At 33.2% G+C, this 17,057-nt stretch overlaps 2 protein-coding genes across 2 annotated transcripts in view; one reads left to right on the top strand and one right to left on the bottom strand.

The window, feature by feature from the left end:
• Window positions 1–2,117: 2,117 nt before the first annotated feature.
• Window positions 2,118–17,057, bottom strand: part of LOC143251745 (transferrin-like) — a 35,218-nt gene continuing 20,278 nt past the window's right edge. The window contains 6 exon segments of the mRNA XM_076502989.1: window positions 2,118–5,299; window positions 8,457–8,847; window positions 8,990–9,471; window positions 12,681–12,796; window positions 13,343–13,592; window positions 14,377–14,538. Of these exon segments, the coding sequence (XP_076359104.1) occupies window positions 8,491–8,847; window positions 8,990–9,471; window positions 12,681–12,796; window positions 13,343–13,592; window positions 14,377–14,538 (1,367 nt within the window). The 3' untranslated portion in view covers window positions 2,118–5,299; window positions 8,457–8,490.
• On the top strand, window positions 2,198–5,114 carry LOC143253822 (dnaJ homolog subfamily C member 12-like). Its single transcript, XM_076508238.1, has 2 exons — window positions 2,198–2,615; window positions 4,340–5,114. The coding sequence occupies exons 1-2, from the start codon at window positions 2,198–2,200 to the stop codon at window positions 4,351–4,353; spliced, it is 432 nt and encodes a 143-aa protein (XP_076364353.1). The 3' UTR covers window positions 4,354–5,114.

The raw sequence follows: 17,057 nt of genomic DNA, 5'->3' as shown, positions 1-17,057 counted from the left end.
CAGCATTGGAAGGCAGTGAATATCTGTGTGTATTTTATTGAATATGATGTAGTAAGTTCTTTAGAGTGTCTTTATTATAAGTTTACGAAAAAAACATTTTTCTTTTTACAACATACTGACGGTATAAAAGCAACTGTCAGTTTGTCATAAGGTTATTAAAACACTTAAAAAGTATGGTTTATATTACCTAAGTCATTTGAAAATAACGTACTTATTACAGGCAATGGCATAGTAATAGTAGTTTTACGTTTTAAGAATGAATTAAAAAACAACAGAATCTTCTCAGTCGGTTACGAAAGTCTGATAAAATAAACTGGTATTCTTGTAGAGAATTTCTAGTATACAGTGTTATCAAACATTTCCCTTCCTGCTTTGAACAATGACACCGCGTATCACACGGTCAAACTGTCACAATCACTTTAAGAGCACTAAAAATATCATAAATTGTTTGTAATTGCTTGCATAATGTGTGTTGTATACTAAACGAAAAATGGCTTTCAAAACCTGTGTTTATTGTTCTCAAATATTGGAGGTGAATAATTATCTACTGGCATAAGCTACTTAAATAAAATTAATTTATATTTACTTTAGAACAGTTGCCAAACACGCTTGGCCATGCCGGGCCAGGGGCTGAATGTTATTTTAAATAAATGAAATATTTAAAACTAAGTCTATCTGCAATGCTGAAACATAAACTGGTGTTTTTACAGCCCATTTCAAAATTTCGAGGATTGGCATATTTATTGCAAAAGGTGCTGAACTTAGTATATTAAGTATCATTATTATTAATTCTGCATAACTTATACTTGTATTTCTTAATTAATGCTTCTTCCTGTTTTACCGCCCTTTGCGTCATCTTATGGCGATTGCAGGAGAATAAATATTCGAATCATTCCCTAATTTGTATTTATAGTTATTCAGATTTAAAAAAAAAATCATTAAGAAAAATAAAAGGAAAAATGCTGATCAGGTGGAAGACAAAGTTTTATAATAAATATTATAAATATGGTAATACCATAAAACATCTTTAATACGGATGTTTCGTTAGGGTCAGCTTTGATATTCAGTTCTAATTCGCTAACATCTCACACGAGGAAACAAATTAATATAAGTTTTAGACAGGTATTTCTTACCAAAATGATACGCAATCATATCAACAAAAGTTCAAACAGTTTCTTAAATTGGTAATCATGAACAATCACTTTATGACCGGATAGACATGGTGGCGTTGCGATCGCTACTAGATCCGACCCTTGCAAATACTTTGATGTATTATTACGAAACAAATATCGATGGTTGAATAATTGACACTTTGTCACAAACCAGTACTATATAGAAGGTTAGTTGGTTCTTTTCTACCCTTTCATAACACTGATCACACCAAGAAGGTTTTAGAATACCCAAACTCATAACATCCATGAATAAATCTTACATGTAAGATGTTAGAAGACAATAAGTTAGGTTTTTTAGACGTTCAAGATACAGTGTTTATACTTATATTTAAGCCTTTCTCTATAATAGTTTATCTCAAACAATGTTATTTATTAAACATGTATGACGCTCGTTTTATCGTACATTGCATTATATTGTTACCGTTTAAATCCATTCTTTCTAAACTTCCGATTAAATACGAAAACTCGCTCAGTGTTAGTTTTGTTTTTTTGTAGTTCAAATGTTATGAAGTTTGTTTAGATATTAACGCTGATGATTGGATTTAGGAAAATTCCCAAGCAGCATGTTTTTTGGTATATTCACATTTTTAATATTTATTATTAAACACAAATAATTAATAAAAATCTATACATCTTGCTTCGATACTACTTAATAGATGCCGCTCGTGCAGCAAAGCAGGTGTTTTGGACGCTTCGTGAGCTTTCGTAGGGATGGCTGCTAATTCTCGGTATGGTATTTTCTTCAAACCTCGGGTGTTTGAAGGGAAATAACTTGTATTCCAAAGACGGTTGGTATGTGTATTAACACATTGCTTCTAATATCGTACAGAACAACGTTTTGACTTTCTTAGGTCAAATTCTGTTTAAAAAAGGGTAATTACACGATCTGGTGAAGAGAATAGTATTTCCCCGAGTGATACATCTCGAACATTTGTGTCTACGCCGTTAACTGTTGAGACAAATATCAATAATATTATACGTATCGTCAGCAAAGACAGGGTAAGGTTGAATTAGAGCATATTTTAATGGATTCGATCTTACACTTTGAACGTAAGGAAGAAGATGATTTTTACTTTATTCTTGGTTGTGACGAATTATCATCGACAGAACAGATTTTAGCAGAATACAGGTGTAGAGCTGTTGGTATTCACCCAGATAAAAATCCTGATTCAAATGCAGTTCAACGATTTCAGAAGTTACAGAGAGCCAAGGATGTGTTGACGGATCCCGAAATGAGAAAACTGTATGACAAGTGGCGTAGAGGCTGTATAGCTATGCCATTTGAACAGTGGACGAACTTAGGGAAAAGTGCACACACTTCCATGCACTGGGTTACAAAGAAACGAAAGGAACCCATGTTAATCGAAGGAGGTGTTTCGAATAGACCAGAAGATTCTTCAAGTTCTTTCTCAAGACCATCGGAACAACAGTCAATATGGAGGAGTGAGTCACCTAGCGATGTGTTACGAAAATTTAGAAATTATGAAATATGAAAATTAAAGTCTTTTTGTGTTAATACTGATACAATACATTTAACTTAATGCTTAATGTACAGAGATTTTCGTTCTTTCAGCTTTATTGTGTAATTATAATGTATAAATGTTATAATTATCTTGGTGAATGAAAAACGGACTCTGTGAGATTCCTATTTCCCAACTGATAGGGCCTTCTATTATTACCACAATTTTCTTCTGAAATAGATTTCTTAACAGTTTTTTCTTTCAGCACATAATATTTGTCTTTCAATAAATTATGAAACATGAATAATTTTTTCAAGAAATAAGTATCAAAATAAATGATGTGGTGTTAATTTATCTTGCAGTTTAGGGTAAAAAAATTGAAACTTTTGTGTAAATCATGGTCTATTAACACTTTATGCTACTTATTAAGTAATTTCTTACAAACATATATTTCTGTACTAGTAAACTACACTGATATTTTCTGGCAACTAAATTTTATTTGTTCTAGAGATTACAGAAACCATTGTGTTTATTGTACAGTGAATGTTAACAAACTTGAAAACTAGAAAATTCTGAAAGAATATTACCCTAAAGTGTTTTAATGAGATTTTTTTTAAGACCTCTTTCCATTCCTTGATGAATAATGCATATAAACCACAAAGTAAATGAACAATCTGTTAATAATATTTTTAGTGGGGTCTGGAATTTACAAGGTTTAGTTGACTCCAACCACTTACGAGACTCGCAGGCCAACTAGAATAGCAAAAAGACTTTTTCCCATAAATTTATAGATCTGTTGTGTCTTGTTAAAGTATCTCCTATACTTTGGTCTCCTAAATAGTCACTAGCTTTCTATGGATCCCTGGCCTATCTTTAAACATTGTTGGAAATCCTTGTGATGTCTGAACATGTGAATGGTAGGATTGATCCAGGTGAATTGTAATGAATATTATTATATCAATGAAGAAATACCTAACCATTCTGTCAGTAGTAAAACATGAGTGATATAATAAAAAAAACAAAAAAAAACTTCTGTATGATATTTACATATTTACAATTGTGTGTTTCTTTAAAAAAAATCATGTCTGCTATTGATAAAATGGAATTAATATATAGGTCCATGCTTTTGGAGTGGATAAGTTAAAACTGATAAGGACCAGTTAGATTTTCTTTTTGAAGGACTGATGAGAAGTTTTGCAGGTTTGGTCTATGATTATGTATGTATATATATCTGTGTGATATATTGTATTTCATACATCTACAGAGACCTGTATTCATATGTAGGAGTTTTTTGTTTACATATTACTGTATATATGTGTATTTTTTATTTCTTATCAAACTTTGTTACTAATACTTGCAGGTTTATACTTACTGGTTATTTAACTTGAATATTTTCAGCATAAAAGTAAATAATTCATCTGTACTCTATTTCTCAGCATTATATGAGACTGAAATTACTGATATTAACAAACAAACCACAGTATGTAACTTCTAGTTGTACAAACTTAGTGATTGTGTAATTAGAATCAAAATGTACAAATTTATTTTGTAGTCGCTTGCAATATATTCTGTGAACAAGCTATGAAAAACCTGTAATGATTTCTTCCTACAGTTTAGTAGTTCAGTTGAGAATTGTTAAAAATTAACATGAAGACATGAAATAATAATAATAAAAATTTTTTAGTTGACTTTAACATATTTCTTTAGGTCCAGGTGGTTGACATTCTGGGATTTTTTTTATGAACTGTTTGTGTTTGTTGCTGGCAAAATGTCGGGCTTTTTGCTGAGTCGTTTTCCAGATCTCTATAGAAAATGAGAAAAGAATCTTCCAGAGAATAACTGAACTCAAAGCCTGAAATATTGTTATGAAGGTGAGGTAAGGACATCCACAAAAAACAGTTTCCTCAGTTGGTAAAATATTTCATCTGACTTGTGTTACATGAACTTGCATGGTAGGAATTGTTGTAATAGAAGTTTTGACAAGAAGATCTGATGTGAAATACCTATTTGTAGTCTAAAGTTTATTGGCTTGATTAACTTGTACATAGTTTGATATAAAGAATGATATGTTATTAGTTGACAATTTGTCCTAAACATGCTATATCTGAGATTCGGAACAGTTTTGAAATAAACAAAAGGATAAGAAATACAAAAACACATAGTAACAAATGTAATATTATATAAAATAAACATGTTAACAACAAGCTCAGCTCACCACTATCAACCACAGATATGGTAGCATTTGTTTTACAATTATTTGACTTTTATATACTGTTAACAGAAGTTTTCTTATCTTTAATTTTGGCCATATTAACTAGAAATAGAATTTTGAGAATGCTTTGAGCCTGACTTAATGGAGTTGTACAAATTAATTTTCCATGAAATGTCAAAGAAAATGTACCTCACAATGGTTGTCTGAACACATCCAACCATGTGTAAAATTCCATCAGAGAAATAAAATTAGAAACATGTGTGTAGACAACAACGTGGTATCACTTGCACTTTTTTATAAACGTTTTTCAAGTTGTTTTTTTTTCTTTGTAGAAAATATCTAAACCTTTTGATACATAAATGAAATACTAAAATCAGACGGTATCGTTTAAGCCTTCCGTTACGTTGACAGCATCCACCATACCTGATGCTTGCCAATTCCAAAGCCTAACCACCCTATAAATATGAATAGAAAGATAATTAAAAAAACTTTTCGGAAGTGTATAAAGCTTAATATCACAAAAATGTAAGATTGTGAAAAACGCATTAAGTTAATAGTAAATGAAAATTAGCATATAATATGAACAATTAGATGTTCAGTTTTATTGCAAGTTAATAACGACATGTTGATTAGTAGTACGGTTAACTATCTGAGCACTAGATGGCAGGACCGTTAAATCAACGGATAAATATGTATTCGGTGTACGTCTAACATTTTATGTATAAATAAATAACACAACAGGAATATTTTTGCTCAACACATTACAGTAATACTTTATTAATAATTCGTTGTGTATAAGTAAAATGAAACAAATAGGTGTCGCAAATATATTTTATCGTGCTAACTTCAATGCATTCAAATTCAGTTAAAAACATTGTATATTATGTAATAATCATAAAGTAAGAAGGTATCGAAAAACTTATTAAACAATCTAAGGCAGGGGTTCTTAATCAGGGGTGCCCGCACCCTAGGGTGCGAGGATGCCCATGAATAATTAAAGCAAATCTATATTTTTACATAAGAGTATGCTTTATATTTCTCCAGGGGGTGCGAGAAATGATTACTGATTTGAAAGGGGTGCAAACACTGAAAAAGGTTAAGAACCACTGATCTAAGGCTAGTCACTGAATTAGTCATAAGATGTCACGCACAAAATAGGAAATTATTAGATACATTAAACTTCTAAAATATATGATATATATATATATATATATATTATAAACGAGAGAACATACACTTTACATTAGTGCAGGACCCGGCATGGCCAAGTGGGTTAAGGCCCTCGACTCGTAATCCGAGTGTCGCGGGTTCGAATCCCCATCGCACCAAACATGCTCGCCCTTGGGGGCGTATAATGTGACGTTCAATCCCACTATTCGTTGGTAAAAGAGTAGCACAAGAGTTGGTGGTGGGTAGTAATGACTAGCTACCTTCCCTCTAGTCTTAGACTGATAAATTAGGGACGGCTAGCGCAGATAGCCCTCGTGTAGCTTTGCGCGAAATTAAAAAACAAACAAATACTAGTACGTCACATTAGTGCTTTTTATTAAACTAGGATGTAAAACGTAAATGTTGAAAATAAATTGTCACTATTTGTTTTTTAATTTGGTCTTTATAGATCTGTCTTATAAAAATATGTTATTTTGTTAGTAGAACATTAATTTAATGCTAGTATGACAGTTGTAATAAAACAATCAAGGTTAATTTTTCTTGACGTCCCAACACATCTATTCTTTTTTATTCTCCCAAATTATAAAAAAAGTATTTGTTTTGAATTTCGTGCAAAGCTACACGAGGACTATCTGCGCTAGCCGTTCCTAATTGAACAGTGTAAGACTACAGGGAAGACAGCTAGTCATTACCACCCACCGCCAACTATTGGACTACTATTTTATCAACGAATATTGGAATTGACCGTAACATTATAACGCACTCACGGCTGAAAGTGAGAACATGTTTGGTGTGACGGAATTTCAAAGCCGTGATTCTCAGATTATGAGTCGAACGCCTCAACCACATGCCTATGACGGAGCTAAAAAAATATTTATAACGAACTAAAGATGAAAACAACTATAAGATAACACACCATAGGTGTTCTATCAGAAGTATATATAGTATATAATTGTACATATTATTTTTATTGAAATTAATTTTGTCCTTTAATTTAATAGTTTTAAATTAAAGTTATGAAAAGCATTAAAACGTTTTTTTTCATAGAAAATATTTGTTTGTACGAAGCTAGACAATGTGCCGCCTCTGCTCTGTCCTTCGCAGATATCCAAATCTAAGTTTTAGGGCTATGAGCTTTCAATATCTGTATACACTCGTTTTCTTCACGCTTATAATGAGGGTTAATCGAGTTTTTAATGAGGTGCTAGACTTGCCGCTGGGTGATGGGAGTCGCAGCTAAACAAACTTTTTCTGCAAAGTTAACAAAATATAAGAAATATAAATAACTTATTTATATGATTTTATGAACTGCATTTTCTTCGTTATGTTGAAAATAGTTGGTTTAATTACTTTATTCTGGTTGTAACTATTGTAATGTTGTTGTTTTTAATATTTTAAACCTGCCCCCCAGTGGCACAGTGGTATGTCTGCGGACTTACACACTAAAAACCGGGTTTCGATACCCGTGGTGGGCAGAGCACAGATAGCCCATTGAGTAGCTTTGTGCTTAATTCTAAACAAACAAACAAACAAACAAATATATTTTAAACCTTATAACAAAGGTTACGCCATCTGACGAGAATACTTAAAACGTCTGAATGACAATCTAGCCAAATGATATTAGGCTACAAATGATAATGAAAAGCAAAATGTTTACAAAGTATGAAAACACACCAAAAACAATTAAAATATTCGTAAAATGTATGAAATGTACATTTATCATTAAATGTAGGAGTTATATATATATATTTATTTATTTAAGAAAAAGTTATTTTATGACGAATGCACTTAACTGGTCATCACGTACGTTTTTATTTTGTTCCTTGGTCAGTTCTACAGTTTTGCTTCAGACGCTTACGAGTGTTATAACATAAAATACTTCGAGATAAAACCTACTTCTGTGTATTTCTTTAAGTAACATGAATTGTTGTTAAACAGTCGGAGTTAACAAGCAACCATGATGCAATGTGATTGGTTGTCGCAAATTGATATGATATAGTATGATCCATTGTCAAAACAACTATGATGTGATATGATTAACTGTAGTAAAAAGTCATAATGTAATGTGATTGGTTGTACCAAAGTATCCATAACGTAATATGATTGGTTTCAAATACACTCGTACTGAAATATGATTGGTAGTCACAAGTACTCGTAATGTGGTTGGCTGTCTCGAGCTGTAGTGATAGGACATGTTGTAAAAAGAAATTTTTGCGAAGTTTTGGATTTTTACTTACTGTAAACTGAAAATAATGTCAGTTAAAACATACGGGAAGCTGGTTAGTCCAGCGTTTAAAATAAAAAAGTTAAAAATATTTATTGTAGCACAAATATAATTTATCATTAATCGAAAACAAATCCAAAACAAAAATTCTCAACGTTGTTTTATGTAATTCAAACTTTTTTGTTTCTAAGATATTTTTTTCTTGGCACTTTGCTCACCATTTATTGTATCCAGCCTCCAGGTAACATTAAGTTAACACATAATAATAATGTCCGTTTTTAAAACCCAGAAAGTTACACACAGCAACGCCAGAAGGAAGCTCTGGACACTTTCCGTGATGGCTCTTCCGGCGGAAGTTACGCAGGTTGTCATGTCAACAGCTTCCATCATGTGAAGAAACTCCTCTCCCAAAACGTCTCGATAACGTACATAATCAGGCAGTGGTTCCAGTCTTGTCGTAGTGTCTGAAAATAGCAAGTCAGAGATGTTCTGGTAGTTTCCAAACATTCGAAACGTGGACGCCTCGGGTCCAAACACGTAACCGGCGTTCACCAATAGCTCAACGGCATTCGCTTTCTGTTTCTCGGACACGAAGTTTGACATCATCACCTAGAGACATGAAGAACACGTAGAAATAAGATTGCAATTAACCTATAAACTAATTAATATACAGTTGACTAGACGCAAATTTAAGTACTCGTATGTTCTTCCAGTTACAAATCTGTTATCAGATAATGTCAGAGAAACTTACGTGCTTTGCAGGAATAGCCATCATGTGACAGAATTTGTAATCTTCAATTCGGGCTTGACCACCACTGGGGCACAGGAGTTGTAAATCCTCTGTCTGCAGCTGACTGACCCTTCCGCCATTGACCTCGTTATTATAAAACTTTTCTAGCCATTCGTGATCTATAAATGCCACGTCACCTCTTCCTTCGACTAAACATCTAAAAGCACCATCGTTGCCATAGTAACGTTCTCTTTCATTTTGTGCGCAGACATGTCGACCATCTTGGTTTCCCTTACACAGACGACACAAAACATCTGCGCCAGTAGTGTTCAAATTTAGTTTACGATCAGCTGCTCCCGGAACACAACTTGCTGAGAAAAACTCGGCTATAGAGGGCATTACGTCGCAAACGTTTGACGTCACGAGTCGGGCGTCCATAAGTCGGGACACTGGAGCGGTCCAACCAGATGTGTCCATCATTTCTTTATGGCACGATTGTCTTCCTATTAGGAGAAATATACAATACTTCTTATCGCTCGCTCAAATAATCCAGTCAGGCATGGCCAGGTGATTAAGGTGCTCGACTCCTAATCAAAGGGTCGCGGGTTCGAATCCCCATCACACCAAACATGCTCGCTCTTCCAGCCGTGGAGGCGTAGCCCAAGAGTTGGCGGTGGGTAGTGATGATTAGTTGCCTTCCCTTTAGTCATACACTGCTAAATTAGAAACGGCAAACGCAGAGTAACTGTTCATTGGTTGGAGGAAGCAATAGGGTGTTTATTCGAAAATGGCTGCGCTAATTTTAACAATGTAAACCTGAAGATGACCTAAAAAGATCGAAACATTTTTCTGTACTTGTTCTTGAGAATACATTTTTACTTCAAGCGGGTTTTTCGTCATCACCAATTTTAACAGTTTTGCATTTGAAGTTGATTTACGTTAAATATACGACAACTGACCAGTTGTATCATACAGATGATTATTTATATCTAGTCTAGTGACCAAATGATCAGCTGGTTTATCTGATTGAACTTTACTAAGTTCATAAAAAAAAAACAACAACGATTTTTTTAGTCTTAACAACTGTACCCCTTCTCACGTAACTAAATGGTAACTAATGCTAAAAATCGTGGGCCAGTGGGCAGAGCACAGACAGCCCACAGCTTTGCACTTTACAACACAATAAACAAAATATCAATGTGACGCTGATATAATTGTTACAACGATGAATGAACTTTGACACAAAAAAGGTCTAATAGTACCCATGATGAACGAACTTTGACTGTCATCACTCACTGTGGATAAATCAAGATACTCAAGTAGCCAGGGATCTCAGACAATATTCCAAACTCTGCATCAGAGTGTTTCCGGTCCCTGAATCTGTTAGTTACAATGTTCTTAATAACACATGATCGAAACAAAGAAATGCCAAAAGAAATATACCGTCAGCAGTTATTTTCGCTAACTACTGCTAGGATTCTTCCTGTCTGTTATGTATTTCATATATAAAGTAAGTGATTTTTACTCAGTTTTTTTGAAAATTTCTTATATTGTGTGTACTGTAACAAGAAGAAAGATAAATTAGTCACCACAGTGGAACACGTGGATCTGGTGTGAAAGTAGAATTAACATATTATTGAATATCAAGAAAGTTTGTAAAACAAGAAAATAGGACAACAAAAAGATGTGTGAGAAAAGGTTGGCTAAAAATTTAAAACTTACCAGTAAGTATTTATTAAATACATTAAGGATAAACAAAATATTAGAATAGGGTAGGACCCTTAAAGAATGATGAAGAAAGGCTAGTACCTGACAATTATAAGATAGCACTAGGTTATTAAATTTTGATTTTTCTTCAGTTTTTACTAATGAAGGATTAAGCAGTATTGTGCATCTAGAACAGTTGGTAAATGGAAACAAGATCAAACAAGATGTCTACATTAACTCTGTGCTGGTTAAGAAAAACATTGAGAAGTTTAGAGAACAATAAGGCTTCTGACCAAGATAATATCCCCCAAGGGTTTTTAAGTTGGTTAAAGATTGGATACGTGAGTCACTTACTACTATTTTTTTGTTAGTCCTCCGACAGTGGGCAGGCACTACAGGATTGGAAGTTAGCTAAATGTAATTCATCTTTTCAAGGAAAGTGATAGAAAATGTCCCAGTAATTATAGACCCATTAGTCTTACACCAGTTGTGAATAAAGTTTTGGAAAGTCTTATAAAATATAGTTGCAAAGCCAATTGAAAAATTTAAGAATTTTATCACACAGTCAACATGGTTTTACTAAGGGGAAAATCTTACCTTACAAATCTTTTGACATTCTATGAAAATGTTATTGCTTACATAAATAAGGATAAGAGTGTAGATTTGGTGAGTCTGGATTTTTAGAAACCATTTGACAAGTTGGAAAGAAGAAAGCAGGAGGTTTTTACAAATGGAGTTCAGTCAATCTGGATTAATGTCACAAGTAGGTAGCTCATGACTTAGTTTTAGGACTTTGGCTCTTTTTGATTTACATCAATGACATAAATGAAGAAATGGTCAATAAATTACTTAAATTTCCAGATGAGGTTAAGGTCTTGGGTGTCACTGAAGAGGATGCTGCTGATTTACACAAGGATTTAGATCATCTAGTGAGTTGGACAAATAAATGGTAGCTTGGTTTTAATTATAATAAATGTAAGATAATTAATGTGGGTTATTATAATTTGAATTATAAATATAATTTGGATTGGAACAACCTTAACAATGTCATCAAATGATCAGTCTCCAAAGCCATCCAAGCAATGTGTTGTTTCTAGCGGTACAGCAAATAGAATTTTAGGTTGTATCTAAATAAATATTGAATACAAGTCTAAAGAGGTTATGATTTTATTGTACTGGTCACTGGTTAGACCATATATGTAATATTGTGTTCAGTCTTGGGCTCCTTAACTTAGGAAGGACATTGAATTGTTGTAAAGAGCTTAGAGAATGATTACTTCACAGGGGTTGTCATGTGAAGAGAGACTGACATCTATGAAATTGTTTTCTGTTAACAGATGGAAAGTTAGAGTGGATTTGATTAATTAAAGTGTTTAAGATTGTAAAAGGAACTGATAATGTTGATATATCATATTTTTTCATACTTAACTGTGACAATAGTAGGACTACGAGACAAACTTTGAGAGGGTAGGAGTCATTTTCAGAAAAGACAGTTTTATTTTTTTAACAGGGTGGTTGGTCTTTGTAATGAGTTGCCTTCACATGTTGTGGCGGAAGTAAATTTAAGTGAGTTTAAGAAAAGGTTTGTTAAGTATATGAATTATAAGAGCTGGTTTCAAGTTTTTAAAAGTTAATTTAGTTTAGTATGTGGAACACCTGAGAAGGACCAACAGGTTGTTCGAAAACGTTATGTTATTTGTTAACACGATACATAGGACGTGTCAATAGTCTACCTTTGACCTGTTATCAAGTACAAAACTAAACAATGGACTGCTTGTGCTGTGCTTACCGTGGGTATCGAAACCCGGAGTTTGGTTACAAGACTTCAAACGCATCGCTGTGAAAATAGGGGGAGGCTACCAAAAATGGGTGACATTAACATAACGTTATGGGTTTAAGTTAATATTAAACATCCATATTAAATATACGTGTTTTAAGAGTTCACCGTTATAACTGATCTGAGTAGTATGTTTAAGTTTACATCGAGATAACATTCATATAATACCTTTTAATTCACTGAGTCTTTTAATGTTTGAACCTCTCCGAACAACCGCCACTGCCCATGAAGAAATATCACTATCGTTGTATCTTTCGCCCACGACGGGCTTGAGTCCATAGTATCTAAAGTATTAAGAGAAGAAAAAAATTCCGGACATGTAAATTTCTAACTGACAAATTATGATTTTTACTAACTCCTAATTAAACACCTGGTAAGATAATAACGCAGAATGCAGATACAGTGAGAATATTTTTATAATAAAAATGGCTCAGTTGTTTGAGAAATAGACGGATTAGTTTTTACCAAAAGATGAATAATTTTATTAACATAAATACACCAGTAATCGAGAAAATGTTTAACTTACTAACTCACCTATACAACAAATATTTTTTTAACTTTAAATTTCATCGTATGGAACGAATACACAAAGAATTAAAATATTAGGGTTAACTTAGTACCTCACCTGTACAACAAATATGTTCAATTTCATGCTATAAAACAAATACGCATACAACTAAAACATTAGGGTTAACTTACTTAATCACTTAGACAATGAGGAATATTTTCTTAATATTATTTTATATAATACGATGTGGTTATTTACACTTTTACTTTAGGGACAAATTAAAATTCAATTGCAATAAATATGAAACTATCTATAAAATTACCTGCCTGCTCGGTAGATGTCGTCACTATTTAAAATTATCACATCAGCATCATGTGATTTCACTACTTCCATACATTCCGCTTCTGAAACGTGATTGATGCATCGTATTTCTGGTTTCAGTCTCCAAGCGAAAGCTGCTTTTCGAAGATCGTTACATTTCCTGTTGGCCACGACAGAAGTGACGCAGATACTTACAACATTTTCTTCGCATCCAGGATTTTCTTTTTCAATGGTATTTAAAAAAGTTGAGCCTGTTCGAAAGAGTTTCATGTTTTCTGAGTTATGCAACAAGAAAACCCAACTTAACAGCTTCGTAAAACTAAATTCCATTAAAAAAATGTAAATTCGAAACTTATAATCGAGTTACCTACAAATAAATATACATATATATTTACTGTCAGCTTGGATCGAGTACCAATGTAGGTTTTACAGAAAATTATATATGTAAAAACGGCTGGTATGGGTAGAGAAAGCACTATGTAGAGGAGCGAACAGCCGTTTTTACATATATAATTTTCTCTACAAGTGGGTATTCTCGTCTTCGCGGATCAGATTTTACAGGATCGACTATAGTCAAAGGATTTGTGTAATCCAGGTTTATAGTTCGCTCTTTGGAAACGTGAGCGTGCTATAAGAGTGACGATGAAATATTACTATTCGATTCGACAAGGTTAAGGGTCGGCGGTGGGTGTTATTCTCTAGCTTGTCGTCTTCCTTCTAGTCTATCAGTTCAAATCAGGAAACGCGATGGTAAACCCAACGTAGAGCTTTGATAAAAAATCACGAAACAAACAAGAGATTTGTCGGTTACTTTTCAAAGGATTTAGGCCATCGATTGACCAAGGTAGTCTATATCTGACTGAAGGGCACAGTATAACTGATCTGATGAATTTGATGAATATGTTTGGAATACTAGTATACTTACAGCTTAAACAGAACCGTTGAAAGAAGTGAAACAGATTAGAGTAAAGAATGAACACAAAACTTTGTGTGACTCATGTTACTTCGAGAAAACAAACAAACGCTAACACTTACCTAAATAATCATTCCATGTGGCCATTGTTGGAGGAACAGGAACAATGTTGGTCACATTTTCACTGGACACAAACGCCTCGTGTCCCCATGGTGGCCTTCGGAGGATCGTATAACGAGTGAATATCTGTTGCAGGACACGAACCAAACGATTTTTTTCTTCGTCTAAAAAAAAACAACAACATTTATTTATAACTTACTTTGAGTCAGGTTGGTTGTGAAAACACGGAAATGTAGATTCTTTAGTTAAAACCTTCATTTAATTAATGACGTATCTTCTAACCCAGTGCATTAAAACAATTAAATACGTATGTACATATTGTTACATGCTATCATAAAAACAATGTCAATACTGAATAAAATTATGTGTGACTATTAGCAGTATCCACATGGGATAGCAACGAGTTCAAGAAATTACAACACTACCCAGCAGTTTTAAATGTACACACACACAAAACATGTTGTAAAATAAACAGATAGATTAGGCTTAAAAATAATAACAGCTCTTCTTGTTAATTACGTTTGTTATCAGAAACTAATGTTAGTCCTATTTTATTTTCTAACTTATTACCATAAAATATTAATATTAGGCCCAAATTCTTATAATCAGACATTAATATTAGATCTATCGTATTTTCTAAGTTCTTATCATCAGACATTTATATTAGGATCATCATATTTTCTAAATTCTAATAATCAGACATTAATATTAAGCTTGTTATAGATTGTTTGTTTTTGAATTTCGCACAAAGCTACTCGAGGGCTATCTGCGCTAGCCGTCCCTAATTTACCAGCGTAAGACTAGAGGGAAGGCAGCTAGTCATCACCATCCACCGCCAACTCTTGGGCTACTCTTTTACCAACGAATAGGGGGATTGACCATCACATTATAACGCCCCCACAACTGAAAATGTGAGCATGTTTGGTGCGACGGGGATGCGAACCCGCGACCCTCAGTTAACGAGTCGCACGCCTAAACACACTTGGCCATGCCGGGCCTTTAAGCTTGTTACATTTTTACCATTACGTTTTTATCTAGCCTCTTATGAATTATAAAAAATTAGATGAGTGTATAATATAATTCTAATCACACTTTGTCGTCATATCCATCGGCGACTGCAGTGTTAGGAAATACAATACGCTTATCTTTAATATCCATTGATAAGTCATAAGATATAATAGGCCTAATATTAAAGTCTAATGACAACTATAATTAAATATAAATATGTCTTCCCAAATTGAAAATGGCACTCTCATCATAATAATCGTTATTTTTTATTTACTGCGTTTATCGACGAAAGTTACCGAGGGTTAAAGAAAGTTGTCAAACTTTACATTCTTAAATGAGAATGGAGTTCAGTTAATTCGAATTACACAGAAACTATGGTTTCGTTAATATGTTCAATTTGATAAATACATAAAATATGACGATTATTTAAGACAAAACTGCTTACCATAATTCATGAATTATTAGCTATTGTTTATTTGTTGGTCAGGAGATAAAATATTATGAATGTTTACTTGGATAAATCTTGACATCTAACCCTTGCTGTTGACCACTGGGAAGTAGTAATACTTGTATGCTTGACCACATCTTGATATCTAACCCTTGGTGTTTACAAGTAGACAGTGTTACTACTACAATACAGATTTTGTTTGTAATTATTGTGTTATCAGCACAAACCTCCATCTGTTTCTAATTTCATTGTGGCCAAACATCTTCATTCCTCCCTACACTGTTCATAACATTTTCTCCATGCTGTACAATATTATACTAATAGTTGGTCAAAGACGTTTGCCGCTAACTCTTCTGCTTAGGAAACAGTTGAGTATTAAAGATTTTTATTTTATAAATTAATGGAATTTTGTACTCGTGTGGGTAGTCTGAATGTAATTACATCAGCTAAATGTTTGTAAGACTTATCCACAAAGTCACCGTAAAAAATGCTCTCATTTCCTTTTTATTAGACGAGTAAGACGAGTATTTTCCTCATGCCATTTGGTACCATGTTTCTGACGCTTAGCCCATACATATGTAAATTCACCCATATTTTCAATGGTATAAATATGATTTTTACCAAAGTACTCGCATAGATAGATAACAAAAGACCAATGATCAAAATAATATTTTTATATTTGTTTGTGTGCTTCTGCAAGAAATTCCGTCAGTGATGTAAATTAACAACAAACTTTAAATCTAAAAATTGATTTACATTCAATAACAAATGTTTTCTATATTGCGAAAATTCGTAACACATGTTTAAAGTTGAACAAACACGGGTTGCCTTTTCTGACAAAATAGCTTTTCGGAATTGATGTGGCTAATTTTAAATAACGAACTAACAAGGATAATGTAATGTAATAAAACAATTCACAAGAAAATAAAAACAATTAAAGAATTGATTTATCCAGTGGGTACCGTCTCCGTTATCGACATTTTCGGCCGTAATTCCAACAACATGTCACAAGGTTAGACCAGATTAGTAGATTAGGTTATTTCGAAATCCATAGTTTAAGCTTCAATGCAAAATAATCTTGATAAATTAAAAGAAATACAAATTAAGTATATATATACACAATGCTGGCCAAAATCTTAAGGTCAATGAACATAAAGAAAAAATATGCATTTTACGTTGTTAGACTCACCCATTTATTTGAGTAGAGCTTCAAAAGATGAAAATAAG

The sequence above is a fragment of the Tachypleus tridentatus genome, chromosome 6, assembly GCF_004210375.1.
Source record: "Tachypleus tridentatus isolate NWPU-2018 chromosome 6, ASM421037v1, whole genome shotgun sequence".
NCBI classification, from domain to species: Eukaryota; Metazoa; Arthropoda; class Merostomata; order Xiphosura; family Limulidae; genus Tachypleus; species Tachypleus tridentatus.
This window is presented reverse-complemented; position numbering and strand designations above follow the sequence as displayed.